A 16,915-nucleotide genomic window follows, 5' to 3' on the forward strand; every position below is an offset into this window, starting at 1 on the left:
CAGCCATTTGAAATCAGCTACTCTCAACAGGGTTCTGAACATTTGTTACTGAAAAATGATTTGTAAGCTGATTAATTGATATACCAATATAACGCTCCTTGAATGGAATGTGAGGCGTTGCCTACGAAGAAAGTGCTTCTTCATTTGTAAAGGTGTTTATGACAGAATACATTTTTTTAGGCTATTTAGAGGAAGAATGTTTAACTTTAAAAATAATGGTTCAGTATGGGCATAGTAACTGGAGTTGATGGTACATAGCGCAAAGCAATTGCCTTACGTATTTTTTTTTTGTGGTTTCATTATATTTTCGGTTGACATGAATGAGTTTTATACAAGGATACAATGAATAAATACTTGTATCCACATTTTATTGTGTATATCTGCTTTGCATTTTATTAAATTAATAAATGAATTGAATATCATCTGCCTGTCTTGCAGGTTGGAACTGTCTGGGTCAATTGCTGGATGGTACGTGATCTCAATATGCCTTTCGGAGGGATGAAGGCTTCTGGGATAGGTCGGGAAGGAGTCAATGAATCCATTGAATTCTTCACGGAAGCCAAGTGTATCTGTATCAAGCATTGAATGACGATCTTCCAATGTCTTTATTCATAAACAAAGCATCTTGTTGTTCTCTCCAAAAATCCATGATATTTGCATTTTGGCATATTTATCGTTGCATGAGGAAGGCTGTTATTGATGAACCATTAACCCAGTTCACTTTACCTGAAATTAGGGATCTGTTTAGTCAAGACTTGATGAACTTTATATGCTAATATATTTAGAAACATTATACATGTGTTTTGTTTGAACTAGGTATGATTATGTTAATATGTGTACAAAAGTTAGGGATCTTTGGAGTTTGAATTACATATAGGTGAGTCTATAAGAGATTTGCAGTTATTACTAGTGGGTCTTTGTTAACATAATGAGAGAGGTTATATATTTGACGTGCACTTCCAATTGAGTGAGCTCATGTTAAGGCCCAGTACCACTGCACAAACTGATGCAGAGAGGATCTTGCCATCCGTTCGAAAGGACTGTCGTGAGGAAGCCTGGCAGATGTACAGAGGGAGTGAATTTCAGAGTGTTGGGAATACTACTTCAAAGGCTATGATATGTTTATAACTGACCACAGAGACAAATGACTATTAATGCAAACATTCTTTGCATCTTATGGTCCACCAACAGTGCTGGGCATGATAAAATGCCTTCGACACATTTTATGTTTGAAAAAGGGGTTTTAGGCAGGGTTAAATATGGTAGATGAGTGTTTGGACTTATCTTTCAAAAGGAAAGAGGGACTTTAACTTTATACGGGGAAAGGGGAGACTTTTTTCTCACATTTTTCGCCAATTTTGCCCATTTCTGGAGTGGATGAAAACAGATGGCGCCACCACCAAATATTGTGCTCATTTTCTGTGTCCTTTATGCATACGTTTTGTGTCCATCGGGCAGTGGGACCGGGCCTTTAATACATGTAGGGGACCTAGGCTTATTTTCAGTAATCTTCAGTCAGAACTTAGTAAGCTTATTTTGATGGATAAAAGTGTGGAAGAGCCATGGTGTAGTGGTTCTGACTCTCGCCTTGTAAACAGGGGGTCGTGTGGTTGAATCCCACCGCGGTCTAGCATCCTTTGGCAAGGCGTTAATCCACACTATGCCACTCTCGACCCAGCTGCTAAATGGGCACCTGGTAGGATGTGAAAGTTATTGTAAGTTTGAATTTGCCAGCGCCATTATGAGGCTGCAATGAATATAGGGAATGCTCCCCAGAGAGTGGAAATTGTGCACTTTTTTGCGATATTGAAATTAATCCAAAGACCGGGGTAATGATACGCTGTAAAGCGCTTTGGGCCATCTGGGAAAAGGGCTACATAAAAACTAGCTATTATTATTGTAGAGAATTTATAAATTCATTTAGCCAGAACTGAGTGAGCTTATTTGGATATGTTACAAGAATTCATAAATTTGTATAGTTAGAAATATGTGAGTGTGTTAGAGATAGAAGTTAGAGATCTATGGAGTTAAGCACTACGGCCGTCAGATGGTAAAACGGTCTCGAAAATAGCTGTTCTGAGAAAAATGACTTTAAAGTTTAGAGGTTTGAGCTTTTTTATGAGACGGAAATAATGCATTTTTAGCAATGGGAAAAGAAGAAGCACAATAAACACTAATAACTGAAGAATTTTATTAATGCTTTTTTGGGGATTTCATTATGACATAGATAAGACTTTTGTGTAGATTTTACCATCTTACCCCAATGCACAATATTCTTCAGCGATTTTCGAGATAGACCGTTTTACCATCTGACGGCCGTGTGACGTGGCGGAAAACTGGTCTAACTCGAAGATAGTCCATTTTACCATCTGGACAGCGATGATTCAAAAATCTCAATTAAGAAGGTTTATGTAAAAGATTTTACCTCCAAACGATATTACCGACAATGGGCTAACTCAAAGATAGACCATTTTACCATCAAATCTGAAGGAAAAATACAAAAAAGTACCAAGATAGCGGAAATTATCTCTAAATCAAGACATGATGGGATTTTAGCGATAGCACCATTGGAAAGAACGCCCTCACATTACAAGGAAAGTGAATTTACCTCAAAAAGTCAAATTTTCGAGTTAGACCGTTTTACCATCTGACGGCCGACTAGGAAAGCTTATGTTAATATGTATAGAGAAATTAGATATCTGTTTTGTTAGAACTGAGTGAGATTAAGTTGTGAAGAGAAGTTAGGGATCTGTGCAACTGAATGAGCTTATGCTTTTATATTTGGAATTCGAGGAAAAGGCTGTGCTGCAATTGATGACAATATACATGCACTTTGAGGTTATGTGAGTTTGTAATTATAAACTTTTAATACGTAGGTTTGAAATTGCCATGATGGATTAAACCTAACTTAACCAACCTAACCCTATTAGAAGTGAAAACTAATTTGATAAATTATACACCAATGGAAAGCTACTGAACAAGTTTCATACTTTTCATGGCTTGCTTGCTGAATATTTGCTCTAGAAATGGCCAGATTGCAAAAATAAAAAACGATGTTTCACGGCTACTTTGCACTTCATAACTGCCAGGATACCATGACCTTGTTGTGATTCCATCAGTTTGTATGGCAGAAAGTTCAAGTAGTTTCTTGTTTTCCAGAATACAAGTTCAAATTCCAATAATGTGCACAGAAAGATTCCTTTCGAAATACTTTGACAAATGGATCAAACTATACAAGTCATTTGGCTATGACTTGTATGTCAAAGCTGTAACTTAGATCTGAATGGAGATACGTGGGTGAAAAGTTGCCCCAAATAAACAAAATCAAATTTTGCCCAAAATAATGTAAAAAACTAGATTTCATAAAATTAAGCAGGACATTTAATGTTATTTTTCTGTGTGAATTGTTTAAAAAAAGGATTTGTTACACTGAACAAGAAAAAAGTAATCTTTTCTAAATGCATAGCACATTCTTTATTGGACCAATATTCTAATTACTTGCTGTGTTAATTTATGTATGAAAATCAGCATTGACTGTCTATGGTTTAAACCTCCTTCAAAATAATCTGTGAATTGAACTATGTTGCTAAAGTTTGTCAGTAAGTTGTCGTCAATAGTTAGCAGAGATTAATTTACCAGCTCTAATTATAAAGGTATTGTAGACTTGTAAGAATTTGTGTGTGAATATAATATATACTCAGGGGATGGGATCTCTGCCAACTTCAATTTGGAGATTAAATCTTTTATTTCTTTTCTATCCAAAAACTTGTGTTCATTTTCAACAGCAAAAATTTGATATGTTTATGTACAATTATAGTCTCAAATGCTATTTATGGCTGTATTCTAGATTTGCCAATTTGATGAACAGCATCACTGTTGTATTTATTTATTTTTTTTTGCCTAATTTATATTTTTTTCTTGAGAAATACAAAGTAATGGCTAAAAGCTCTAAAAGGATAGCTAGCACTTATGTTTCAGTAATAAATGTAAATGGCATGCATCAATTTTGTAGGAATACAGGCATATCTGAGTATTAACATTTATGATTTGATTAAATAACAATGAAGTCAGATAAACTTTAAGTGTAGTATGTTATATCATGGACCTATTAGAGGTGAACATTCAATCCGATCCTTTCGATGATCAAGTGACGCCTAGTGATTATGTGCATCTTAATGAGAACGTACACAGGTTTTGACAGTAGCGACTCATTACCAAGGCGATTATTTAAAAAGGGGCAGCTTTCCTGGTTTTGGTTTTGTTGGCTGATGCCCAGTTTCAGAAAATGCTTTTCAATCAACATACTTTAGATTTGGAGCAGTAATATGGAGAAGCAGATGATTTTGTGGCATAATGGTCTAGTGGTTATGACTCATGTCTTTCAATTTGAGGGACGTGGGTTCAATTCCAAGCCATGGCGTATTTTCCTTCAGCAAGAAATTTACCCATATTGTGCTGCACTTCAACCCAGGTGAGGTAAATGGGTACCTGGTAGGAATTTATTCCTTGAAACGCAGTACGCGTAATAGCTGCTCTGCTAAAGCCAGGGTAATTATGCTGTATTACTTGAAGAGCACTTAGAGACTTCTGACAAAGTAAATGTTAAGAGCTATATAAGCAAGTATGATTATTATAAAATGTGTTATTATTGTATAATAAATGTATATTTCAAACAATAAAAAAGCAAAAGAAATAGTAAGTGATGTCATTGACTCTCATTTGCATATCCCTGAGTTGTGCATACAAATGTTTTGTGATAAAGCGAACCTATAAATGATCATAACTTTCTTATTCTACATCCGATTTTGATAAGTGACCTGGATGAGGAAAAGAGAATTATGAAACATGTACATTTGCCTAAAAAAATTCTGTATATGAGTATATTTTGTTTTCCGAGCGATTTTGCTTGTATAACACTACATCCAGTATGTAACAGTCGGCTGACGATAAACTTGTTCTGAAATGAAATTATCAAACTGCCTGTTCACTATGATCACTTTTAAGTTTCATACTGTAAAACAAGTTGTTGGTGTGTGAAGGGGAAAATTATATAAAAATAGAAAGTGAGAGAGGGGGGGGGGGGGGGGAGGATGAAGAGGATAGTGGGTGAGGAAAAAAGGAAGATACGCCCGTTGATCAATATCGGCCGACATTTATAAATTTGATACTATCCTTTCCATTGTTATTTGGATTGAAAAGTCAAATAGGGAGAGCTGTTTAAGACAAGATTAGATCAAAATTAACGAACTTATTTCGTTTTCGGATTAACGATCCTTCGGAATAACGAACCCTATTTCGTTTTCGGATTAAAGAATCTTCGGAATAACTCCACAAATGTTCAGATTAACGAACCCTATTTCGTTTTCGCATTAACGAACATCGAGGTATAGGCAATTTGTGTGTTTCGGAATAAAGAACCTTCGGAACTACGAAGTGTAACCCGAAATACATTGGGCGACGTGCTATTGTGTCCTCCACCCCTGGTGGGACGCCCATTATATGAATCAAGACTATATGAAGAGCTCAGTTGCAAAAAAGGGTTAGGTCCATTTTTCATCAAATTTGATTTTTTTTTTCTCAATGTATAGACTTTTAGTAGCTATAACAGATGATACCAAAGAACAGTTGAATTTCCCATTAAGAAGTGAACAAGAATGGCAAAGAAAAATCACTTTTTTTTCAAAAGGGGTTAGGTGCATTTCAGTTTGGTTGCAAAAGTGGTTAGGTCCACATTTAAAAAAAATAATCTATAAGAAGACAGGTGGATTTCTTTTATACCCAATTTTATGTTCACATGGTAGAGTATCATTAAAATTTAGTTTCACAAAGGAATATTGCAATATGGGAGAATATTTTTTTTCTTGGAGTGGACCTAACCCCTTTAGCAACCAAACTCTTCTAAAGAGCTAATTTGTCAGAAGGGGTTAGATCCATTTTTCATGAATTTTATTGTTTTTTAGCTGGCTCAAAACCTATAGATTTTTAGTCGCTCTGATGATACCAAAGAAAATTTGAAATTCACATTAAAACGTGAATAAAAGTGGCAAAGAAAAATCACTTTTTGTATTCAGAAGAGATTGGATTCATTTTTAGTTTGCTTGCAAAAAGGGGTTAGGTCCAAAAAAATAATTTTTGAAAAATTTATAGAAAAAATAATTGAAGACGGGTAGATTACTTTCATACCCAATTTTATGTTCACATAATAGGGTAGTACATCATGAAAATTTAGTTTCTCGTAAGAATATTGCAATAAGTGACAATAAAAAACATGATTTTTTTTGGAATGGTCCAAAGTGGACCTAACCCCTTTTGAAACCAAACTCTTCATATCTCGAATACACTTTCCAGTTATATATTATTAGTCACTCATTTCTTTCTCATCAAAACCTATTGTAGTGAAAAGGGACCCCTGACTACCAAACCGGGCTACCAAATCCCACAACTCTCAATCCACACGGAGTATCAGCATAATAAGCTTCTTGCATGACACAGATTCAATTGAATACAATCAAATTCATTTATAATCAAGTATATTCCAATATAAAAGATGTATAAAATGTAATAAGAAATAAAATGTGGTACACTATATGGAGGGGGATATTGCCAAATATCGAAAGGCAGCTAGTAGCTTTGTCAATGCAGGTGAACAATTCTCCTGCTCATTCAATCATTATTGAAACCCTTGAAGTCAGGCAGGTAAGGCAGAGCATAAATCTAAGTGGTATAGGGTACCACCATACCGGTGAGAGTGAAGGAATGAGGTAGTGAAGACATTTTTTCAACTACTTTTGAATGATGATATGAACGTAAAACACATCATCAGAATAAGTAATGTCGTAATTAGTGGTGATCAAGAGTTGATATTTTAAAACTTTTTTTTGCAAACAATCCCTAAAATTATTGAAGTTTGAAGAATTCCAATAATAATAATAATAAATGCTAATTCCAAATTATCGTTTCAAAATCAATTTTTTTTTTTACTTGATTCATTTTTTCATTCATGCCTCTCAAATAAGTTTAGAATTTTGTATAGTATATCCTAGATAAAAAATAAAATTGCAGTCAATTCTGATGACCCAGATTATGAGGTTGTATATCAAGCTATCTATTCCTCCGGGCAGGAATCGGGATCCTCACAAGTCTTTCCACTATCAGCCACCACCTTTTCTTCTAAAAGAGAATTCAGTCGGGCCAATTCGGCTGCAAAAGAAAATAAAAGATAAGCAATAGCATATAATTTTTTCGTACTTTTTAAAACATAATTGTGAGAAGATCAATGAACTAAATTGTAAAATGTATGCGCAGAGAATTGGTGTAATAGAAATACAAAGTAAGTCCTCGAATATAAGAAAACATTGCCCTGACACATTTAAGCTATGATGAACAGCTAGATTCGAGCTAAGAATAGATAACCCAATCACACCTATTGATCCTGGAGGAACGGTTACTTGGCCCCTTTTTACTCTTTTACCAGTAACACCATTCAAAATAAGATAATTGAAATAAAGTTGATGACTGACACATATCACACAATAGCGCATACGAGCATTTCAAAGAGAAATCAACTGCCAGTATTTCACTGAAACTTGCTGAAATTATGAAGTGTTTTGTTGTACCTGCATTTTTCTGCAGCTTGGATAGAAGATGATTCTGGAACATACAACTCTGAGGATTGGGTAAACCTTGACGACTCTCAAAAGTCATTGAAAGTTCCTTGTAACTTTTGATTTCCTTTGAATAAGTTTCCCATAGCGGATAATTTGGATCTGGCTTGCTTTCTTTGCATGAAAGATTGGGATTCCTGAATAGAGATAGAAAAAAAGTGAGTTTCATATACAAAATAAACTTGGACACTTCAAACTATTTTCGACGGATTTATCTTTTTATGTGTTCTTGCGTAGTGGTTTTAGTTCATTAATTAAAAATGGTACAACAATTAGATTTCGTCGTGCACACTTTTCCGAAGGAAAAAAAGGTACACATATCTTGTTTTATCATTATCTAAAAAAAAAGAGAAAATCATTGAATTGTGACACGGAGGCCCAAAACACAAGTTAACACAAATTGGCATAAGTAAGGAGCATTAACCATACACCATATAGGCCTAAACCACCTAGATTTGAGGGGAAAGTAATCTCGAGTAACCAGTTATGGTATGAAAACAACTCAAATGAGAAACACAGGAATAATGATCATGATGTTATAATTACCCTGTCTTTGCGAAGTTTGACCAGTACTTCATGATTTGAATGGCAATCTCTACTTCTTGTTCATTGAAGAGACCAATCAAGAATAGATTATGTTCCGGATCCAAGGATTCTAACATGAATGGATTCCCGAGAGTATAAGGAAGATCTTCACCATGAGTTGCTCCTAACCATTCGATCTGTTTGCCCCACATTGAAACAGAAGGTCTGTGAGTCATGATGTAACTGTATGTGGTAATGCCAGCATCTGAGAGCTGGTCTGCTGCCATGAAATTGGGGCAAACGAAAAAATAATCGCTCATGAAATCAGCGGCGACATCCGAGTACTCGGGTTCTGCTTTCGCCATCTATGAAATAGAATGAGATAGTTATTAATGACCAGCCTCCAATTCTGTCTCAATACCTTGTTCATACAGGCACAAAGCTTAGCGATTAAAATATGGAGATGATTTTTACGACTGATCATAATAAAGAATCAATGCAACCAATCATAGAAATCAGCCCTACCATGCCTACGATCGATCGCTCTGCTTTATATTACAGAGGCCCAGGATATATAAAATAACGATCGATTGTTTATAATTTACAGCCAAATCTAAATGTTTTATGGGGTGGGGGACGCGATTACAGTTAGATTATTAACTTCGATGTATTTTCAATTTTAAGCGATGATGACTGTTATACCCCTTTCATAAACCCAATAAAACCCAATTATGCGGCTAATAGCAGCATAATTTGGTCGTAAAATCAGAGGAGGACAAGAGTTATCCGCATTATTCTGATGCTGCTATTATCCGCATAATAGCAGCATCGGGACAAGATTTTGAGTTTATGAACGTATTTCCAAATAATGCGGATAATTGCCATGGTGCGGTCACAAGGTCACCCTTTTCCAACACAACCGCATCGGAGGGGGCGTGTCCAGTTGTCATGACGATTATCCGCCTTTTTCAGGACGGGCGCTCGTAAAAATAATGCGGATAATTTTCGGAGTTTGTGAACGCAATTTTTATTGAATTATCCGCATTACTCTTAGGCGGCTAATTGGAGGATATGTTTTATTGGGTTTATGAAAGGGGTTGTAGTCAACCGAAATAAGCACCCCTAAATGAGTAACCATATTTGAACAATATTCGATTAAACTAAAAAACAAGTGGAACGCCTCTGGCAGTCTCGCCTGCATTACGCGATTTAATATAGCAGCAGTGCTAACTTTGAAAACTACTATAAAATAATCATTCACAAAAACACCATTCATATAATGACATAATACCACGTTCATTGACCATAGATGACATTTGAACGGTGACTTAAGACTTGTCAACTACACCCATGTCCACATTTCATTCACTCTATCCATAAACTTTCAAAGATATGATGGCAATTCAACAATTACCCCAACATGGCCTACGTTTATTGACCTTAACTGACCTTTGACCTTGGTTTTGTGACCTGAAACTCACAGGGGATGTTCAGTGATACTTGATTACTCTTATATCCCAGGTTTTATGAAATAGATCCATAAACTTCAGAGTTAGGATGGTAATTTAACCAAGACCCCCAACACGGCCAAAGTTCATTGACCTTAAATGACCATTGACCATGGTCATGTGACCTGAAACTCGCACAAAATATTCAGTGGTACTTGATTAACCTAATGTCCAAGTTTCATGAACTAGATCCATAAATTTTCAAAGTTATGATAGTAATTCAAAAAATACCCCCAACTTGACCAAAGTTCAATGACCCTAAATGACCTTCGACCTTAGTCATGTGACCTAAAACTGATGCAGGATGTTTACTAATACTTGATTAACCTTATGCCCAAGTTTCATGAACTAGGTCCATATACTTTTTAAGTTATGGTGTCATTTCAAAAACTTAACCTTCGGTTAAGATTTTGAAAATAATTCTCCCAACATGGTCTAAGTTCATTGACCCTAAATGACCTTTGACCTTAGTCATGTGACCTGAAACTCAGGCAGGATGTTTAGTAATACTTGATTAACCTTATGTCCAAGTTTCATGAACTAGGTCTATATACTTTCTTAGTTATGATGTCATTTCAAAAACTTAACCTTAGGTTAAGATTTGATGTTGACGCCGCCGCCGTCGGAAAAGCGGCGCCTATAGTCTCGCTCTGCTATGCAGGCGAGACAAAAAAAACGATGCCCTTAACGTTCATTCATACTCAACAGTACACACATCAACGTTTAACCTGTACTTTTGTTTTGATTTATAATTGATAATTCCGTGATCATCATGAAAACATAACATAAAATCACATACAGAATTGTTCCAAGATACATTCATAAATATTGGATTTTCCTGCCAAAATCGGGAGTATATAGCAATGATGTTAACTTTCCTTTCTTTCAAATTCGACGGATTCCATGCACTCGGGGATATCTTTGCTTTATATTCCCTTTTCTTTCTTAAATATTTACGAAGTCACTTTTCATTAGAATGAATGGTAGTTTCTTTTTAATTATTGAACAATGCCCTTCTTTTGCGACGCGGTCATTCTATTAAGCACAAATCTGTTTTTGGTTCCCGCGACGGCATGATTTTTTCATTTAATTTCGTTTATAGCAATCAAATTAGCACAATGTTCATTATAATTTGCCTTTAGGCGTTTTTTTCTTTATTTTTGTATTCAATTTTTTTTTTCAATTCAATTCTTTTTATTTCATTTCCATTCAAAAAACATAATACAAAGTAATATAAAGTAATACAAATCAAGTACAATTTTACAGAAGGGCATTCTTACTTCGTAAAAAAAACCAAAAAGAAAAAACAGTATAATATAGAGCATAAATGGAAATGGAAATGAGGGGGATCCACTAAAAAGCAAAGCTTGTAAAGTGTGGATCCCCCTTGGAAATGAAAAAAGTATAGTAGACTTATTCTGATATGCGTACATAATTATATGTATTACAGGAAAGAAAAAGAGAACAAAAGAAATCATACGGATGCAAATATAATTACTGAACTAATGCAAAGCTTATCTACTGTATATTAGAGAGTATTCTTCTTTTTTTGGTTATTTCTTCAGCCTTTTTTATTTTTTGAAATGAATTCTTGTCAGACAATGGGTGATTAATGTAGGTTTTTTTTTATAATTATAATGCTAAACTTAAGAATTTATCTAATCTTATTTAATCCATCAGCATATAAAATGAAAGGAAAAATGCTATGCCATCTATTTATATATAAATAAATGAATATATATAAGTTTATATATATATATATATAGCTCTATATATATATATATATATATATATATATATATATATATATATATATATATATATATATATATATATATATATATATATATATATATATATATAAATGTGTAAAGTTATACATGTACAACAGCTTTGGCAACTCTTTTATTTAAATATTGTAAAGAAATGGATGAAGAGAACAATGGTAGGCGTAGCTTAACAAGGTTCCCCAGAGCTATCTACCCTTTGGAAAAATTGGTGATGCCGGCAAAGACATTTTTTCGGCATCACCAATTTTTCCAAAGGGTAGATAGCTCTGGGGAACCTTGATTTAAGCTACGCCTACCATTGTTCTCTTCATCCATTTCTTTACAAAATATATATCTATCTATCTATATATATATATATATACCTCGTTTCGAAATGCCGCCACCAAAACAAGTTCAAGTTATGCAATTTCAAAGACAATCTTCCGTAATCACCATGCACGCACATCGTATAATGCAGTGACATCACCAATACTAGTGATGCAGCCTTTATAGGCATAATTTTCATTTTCACTTTTATTATTATCAATTCTATGGCATCTCATCTTATTATCGATTAATCGATCAACCACCCATCGCGGAGTATCGATTATTTGAAAAACATTTGAAAAACATTCAAATTATAAAAACCTCAGCGCGCACTGGTTACCTAGTTTCCTGCGCCCAGTATGTGCGTGTTTGGTGTAACGCGCTCCGCGCGATCGCGACATGCATTGTTCAATGGTATTGAAACGTTTTATCAGTTGCCTGAAGATCGCACCTCACGTAGGTTGCGTGAAACTCAGAGTTGCAATTAAATTTGATGAACCTCCAGTCAACCTTGTGAACTTGTGTTTATTATATATATATATATATATATATATATATATATATATATATATATATATATATAACATACGTATATATATTTGTGATTCATCTTACTTATATTCATTCTAATTTTATTGTGGGTAATGGGGAAAGAAAGGGGGCAGTTAAGGGTATCACAGATGTGACCATTACTCAATATGCTATAGACGTGTCTGTGCAGAATGTGCATTTATTACTCCCCTTCTTAGCTAAAATTCTGAATAGACCCATATACTTTGTTCGTAAAAAATAGTATAGTTGAAATAACAGAGTATAGATCACAACGTCACACAGGCATTTTCGGCACATTCTTGGATTTGTAAACACTTGTAACATTTATTCCACTGCATTCTTAACATGAATGATCCCTTCCAAAAAAAGAATTCCAATCACTAATTTAAAAGCTAGAAATGACGCTGCGATAATCACTGACTATTTTGAATGCTAACTGGCTCGTTTTGTATATTAAATGAAAAGAACACACAATCCTTGGAAAAAATCCTAAATCTTATGTAAAAATAAAAATATTTAATGATAATTTGCACGGCAAAACCGATCTACGCTAATTTAGATGCCAAAAATATTGATTCAACTGAAAATTGCGTGATTTTCGCTGGGAAATCCTATTTTTAGTGTTATGATAAAAGTAGGCCTAATCCCAAAATTCCTTTGAATTAGTACAATACATTTTATTTCAATTTAAATTAATCAAGTCGAAATCATATCATTACTCGTCTTTCTCGAAACTTAAAATATACAAAAATAGCTATACAGTCATGTACAACAAACGCTTGAGAAGATAGGCCTACAGTAAGCTTCATGACTCACAAATTACAGTCATCATTCAGGTATGCCTCTACAGTGCGTCCCTAAAAAACTATACACTCTTGAAATGGCTGCCAAATAAGAAATATATCACTTTTGGGGGAAAGAGATATATATTTAGAAAGCAAATAAAGTCAACTTTCAAATGACATCAAAAAGTTTGAAAACTTTTCATGCTTGAGCGAGCACTGCCACTGAAACAATGGGTATATAGGCTGTGCTGGAATTGGCCTTCCAATTTCTTTCAGGTTTTTTGTTTGGAACTTACAAAGTTGAGGGTTTTGTGATGAATTGATAATCAATTGTGATCAATTTGTTGTTTGAGAAAATTTCATGCGTTATTAAATTGAAATTTAATGCATGAGTGATCATGACTTGCAATTTTTAGTGCAGCATTTTGACTTTATCATGTGGATATCAGCAATGTGTTCATGAGAGTCAGGAGAATAGGAGGGTAAGATAAGACTTAAGTAGGTGAAGTACGTTAATGGGATAAAGGTCAACAGAAAATTTAGCGACCCCTCCCTCCATCTCTACCTCCCTCTATCTCTACCCCCCCCCCACTTCTCTCCTCCTGAGAGACTAAACTCGGCTAGGCTGGGCAGGAATTAGCCTTACAGTTTTTTTGAGTGGTTAGTCATTTGGAACTTGCAATGCTAAGGGTGTTATGCTAAGTTCATGAATGAGATAAATTTTGGTTTCTTAGGAAAATTGAATTGAAAATTGAAATTGAAATTTAATGCATGAGTGAACAGGAATTGTAATTTTAGTGTAGCAAATTCATCTTGTGGACCTCAGCAGTGTGTTCGTGAGAGTCAGAGTAATGTGATGGTACCTGTTACAAGCAAGAGGGCGAGATATGGTGAGACTTGGTTAAAAGGGCATTCCTCTTCTTTTTCTCTCTCTCTCTCTCTGTCTAACTCCCTGGATTGTAGCCTATACAAAACTTAACTGCCACTGAAGTGACCGGTGGCTGATATAGTAATTTTTTTTTCATTGAATGATTACCAAGAAATTGACTGATTATGATGATTTATGAAATAATTTATTAAAAAAACTGAATGTTTGATTGATCACTATGCACATTGAAATAGTTGATTTACTAATATTGTTGATTTATGATTGATAGGAAAAAGTTGATGCCCCAATTCAGAATTTATCATTAAATCAACATTCTTCAGTTTCAGTTTTATTTTTTCTCATTCTGCTCTGGACTTCACGCGTACGTGACAATATCAATCAGTCACTCAACAGGAAGGGAGAGAGAGAGGGAGGGGGGGGGGGGCTAACTGGGGCTAACTAAAAAAAACTGTTCTGTTGACCCTTATTCCATCAACCTACTTCTCATACTTAAGTCCTATCTCACCCCCTATTCTCCCGACTCCCATGAACACATTGCTGAGATCCACAAGATAATGTTGAAATGCTGCCCCAAAAAGTGCAATTTGTGATCACTCATGCATTAAAGTTCAATTTAATAATTTATGAAGTATGCTTAAACAACCAAAACTGGTCACGGTCGATCATTAATTTATCACAACGCCCTTATATTAACTTTGCAAGTTCCAAAGGATTTGCCTCTCAAAAACTGACAGAAATTGGAAGGCTAATTCCAGCCCAGCCTAATTTTCATACCCTTTGTCTCAAGGATGAATAGTTTTCCAACTTTTTGGTGTCATTTGAAAGTTGACTTTATTGGCTTCCAAAATAATATGTAAGTGTCTTCCCCCAAAGTGATATATTTTTTTTATTTGGCAGCCATTTCAAAAGTGTATAGTTTATTTGGGCGGGGGGACCTCTGTATAATATTTCAGAATACACATGGTCACCAGTCGTTCTTAAAGTCGCTCGTAACTTACGAACAGCTTTATGAAACACCCACCCGGACCTACATGGTCCGCTAGAAGCTCCAGAGGGAGAAAAAAAAAGAATTGGGTGAAAAACTATAGAACATTTTACAGACCTGACCGAACATGTTATGTTCAATTTGTCTACGTGGGTCAATATACAAATAATGAATGCTTATGAGTGCAAATTAATGGACCATGAGGTGAAAGATGAAATGATCCATTCGAGGAGTAGCCATGTTAAATGGATCATTCATTTCATATTTCACCGAATGATCTATTCTGTCCATTGCACGGATGAAAAGAACATTCATTGTTTGGCCTATGACACCTAAAGATAGATTCTTTTTCATATGAAATTTATGAATTTCGATGCAAAATATGCTCATCCAGTGCGAGCTCGGTCTGTTGATTGTCGTGTCATTACACTACATACAACATGCGCGCAATACGAGTTTACTTGCAGTCTCCGTGCGCGCGTGCAATGGACATTTCCAAAGACGTTATAATATATTTACATTTCATATTGATCCAAAATTGCACGATGAATTATACGTCATTGCAAATTGGGCTGAATGATCAAACAAGCAACAAGGATATATATCTCGGTGTCATATAATATACAAATAATGAATGTTCAAGAGTGCAATGGACAGAATACTTCATGAGGTGAAAGATGAAATGATCCATTCAACGAGGCGTAGCCGAGTTGAATGGATCATTATTTCATCTGTCACCGAATGAAGTATTCTGTCCATTGCACGAATGAAAAAACATTCATTATTTGGTTTATATGACACCTAAAAATTGATTTTTTTTTTTCATATGAAATTAATGAATTTCGATACAAAACACGCTCATGCAGTGCGAGTTCGGTCTGTTGATTGTTACGTCATTGCAACATGCGCACTGTTGGTGCCTGCAGCTGCAGTCTGTGTGCGCGAGTGCAATGGACAAAATCGTATGGATCTAAAATTGCACGATGAATGGATCCAAAATTGCACGGTTGATGACGTCATTGTAAAATGGACTGAATGATCGATATCAAACAACCAATCAAATCACGAGGATCTATCTAGGTGTCATATAAACAAAACTAATGCACGCTTAGGTATGTTGCAAAGCATGCGCATGCACACATATACCGTGTTTACACTTAATCGGCATTTGGTTCAGAACCAAATGCCGATGCAGAATCGGCTTTTGGTTTGCGTTTTCACGTTGTTACAGCTCGCGGTTCAGAACCGCGAGCCTATGCAAAAACTTGAAATGATACGCACACCTACAATATACGTCATAATAAAGACAACACTGGATCAGTGGGCTAACAATTACGTCACAATGGTAAAGTAAATGAAATGCGCACAAATTGCCGATGCAGAATCGGCTTTCTGTTTACACGTAGTATAAAAGCCGATTCTGCATCGGCTCGCGGTTCAGAACCTACTACTTTGGTGGTGCAAATTGCCGGTTCTGAACCGCGAGCCGATGCAAGTTACTCGCGTTTACACGCTATGAAAAAGCCGATTCAAACGCCGATTAAGTGTAAACACGGTATAAGGTGGTTTCGATCTAACTTTGATGTGAATCTCATATGCGTGCATAATTATCGTGTATGTAGTTAATTGTCGCCCAATTTACCGGACATTTGCGAAATCAAATTAGTTCTCAAACTTGATTTTTTTTTCGAATGTGCTTCAGAGCCCCCCCCCCCCCGGGGGGGGGGGGCTCTGAAGCATTTCTGTACAAATTATTTCCAAACACCCCCTAAACAAGTTTTTCTCTGTGTGCAAAATAACCCCCTAAACAAGTTTTTCGCTGCTTTATTTACACATTTTGGCCCCTAAACAAGTTGTCGCTAGAATATGACCCCAGGTGAAAAGCTTGGGGGGCATACCCTAAACACGTTT

The 16,915-nt window shown here is 35.4% G+C and overlaps 2 protein-coding genes across 2 annotated transcripts in view; one reads left to right on the plus strand and one right to left on the minus strand.

Moving 5' to 3' along the window:
• Nucleotides 1-4,699, plus strand: part of LOC129256634 (2-aminomuconic semialdehyde dehydrogenase-like) — a 28,355-nt gene extending 23,656 nt beyond the window's left edge. The window contains exon 9 of the mRNA XM_054894795.2: nucleotides 439-4,699. Within this exon, the coding sequence (XP_054750770.2) occupies nucleotides 439-585 (147 nt within the window). The 3' untranslated portion in view covers nucleotides 586-4,699. The remainder of the gene's footprint in view (nucleotides 1-438) is intronic.
• Nucleotides 4,700-6,493: 1,794 nt separating this feature from the next.
• Nucleotides 6,494-8,577, minus strand: LOC135159624 (acetylcholinesterase-like). Its single transcript, XM_064115607.1, has 3 exons — nucleotides 8,211-8,577; nucleotides 7,617-7,801; nucleotides 6,494-7,200 (listed from the first exon to the last, which is right to left on the minus strand). The coding sequence occupies exons 1-3, from the start codon at nucleotides 8,552-8,554 to the stop codon at nucleotides 7,106-7,108; spliced, it is 624 nt and encodes a 207-aa protein (XP_063971677.1). The 5' UTR covers nucleotides 8,555-8,577; the 3' UTR covers nucleotides 6,494-7,105.
• Between the last annotated feature and the right edge of the window lie 8,338 nt (nucleotides 8,578-16,915).

Source organism: Lytechinus pictus, chromosome 1 (assembly GCF_037042905.1).
Source record: "Lytechinus pictus isolate F3 Inbred chromosome 1, Lp3.0, whole genome shotgun sequence".
Classification (NCBI taxonomy): Eukaryota; Metazoa; Echinodermata; class Echinoidea; order Temnopleuroida; family Toxopneustidae; genus Lytechinus; species Lytechinus pictus.

Bases quoted from the DNA above. Each gene is read 5' to 3' on its own strand.
- LOC135159624 (XM_064115607.1), bottom strand. From the start codon at position 8,554: ATGGCGAAAGCAGAACCCGAGTACTCGGATGTCGCCGCTGATTTCATG. The intron at 7,802-8,210 runs GTAATTATAACA...ATCTCTATTCAG, and splicing joins TCAAACTTCGCAAAGACAGG to GAATCCCAATCTTTCATGCA. The intron at 7,201-7,616 runs GTACAACAAAAC...TTTCTTTTGCAG, and splicing joins CAAGCTGCAGAAAAATGCAG to CCGAATTGGCCCGACTGAAT.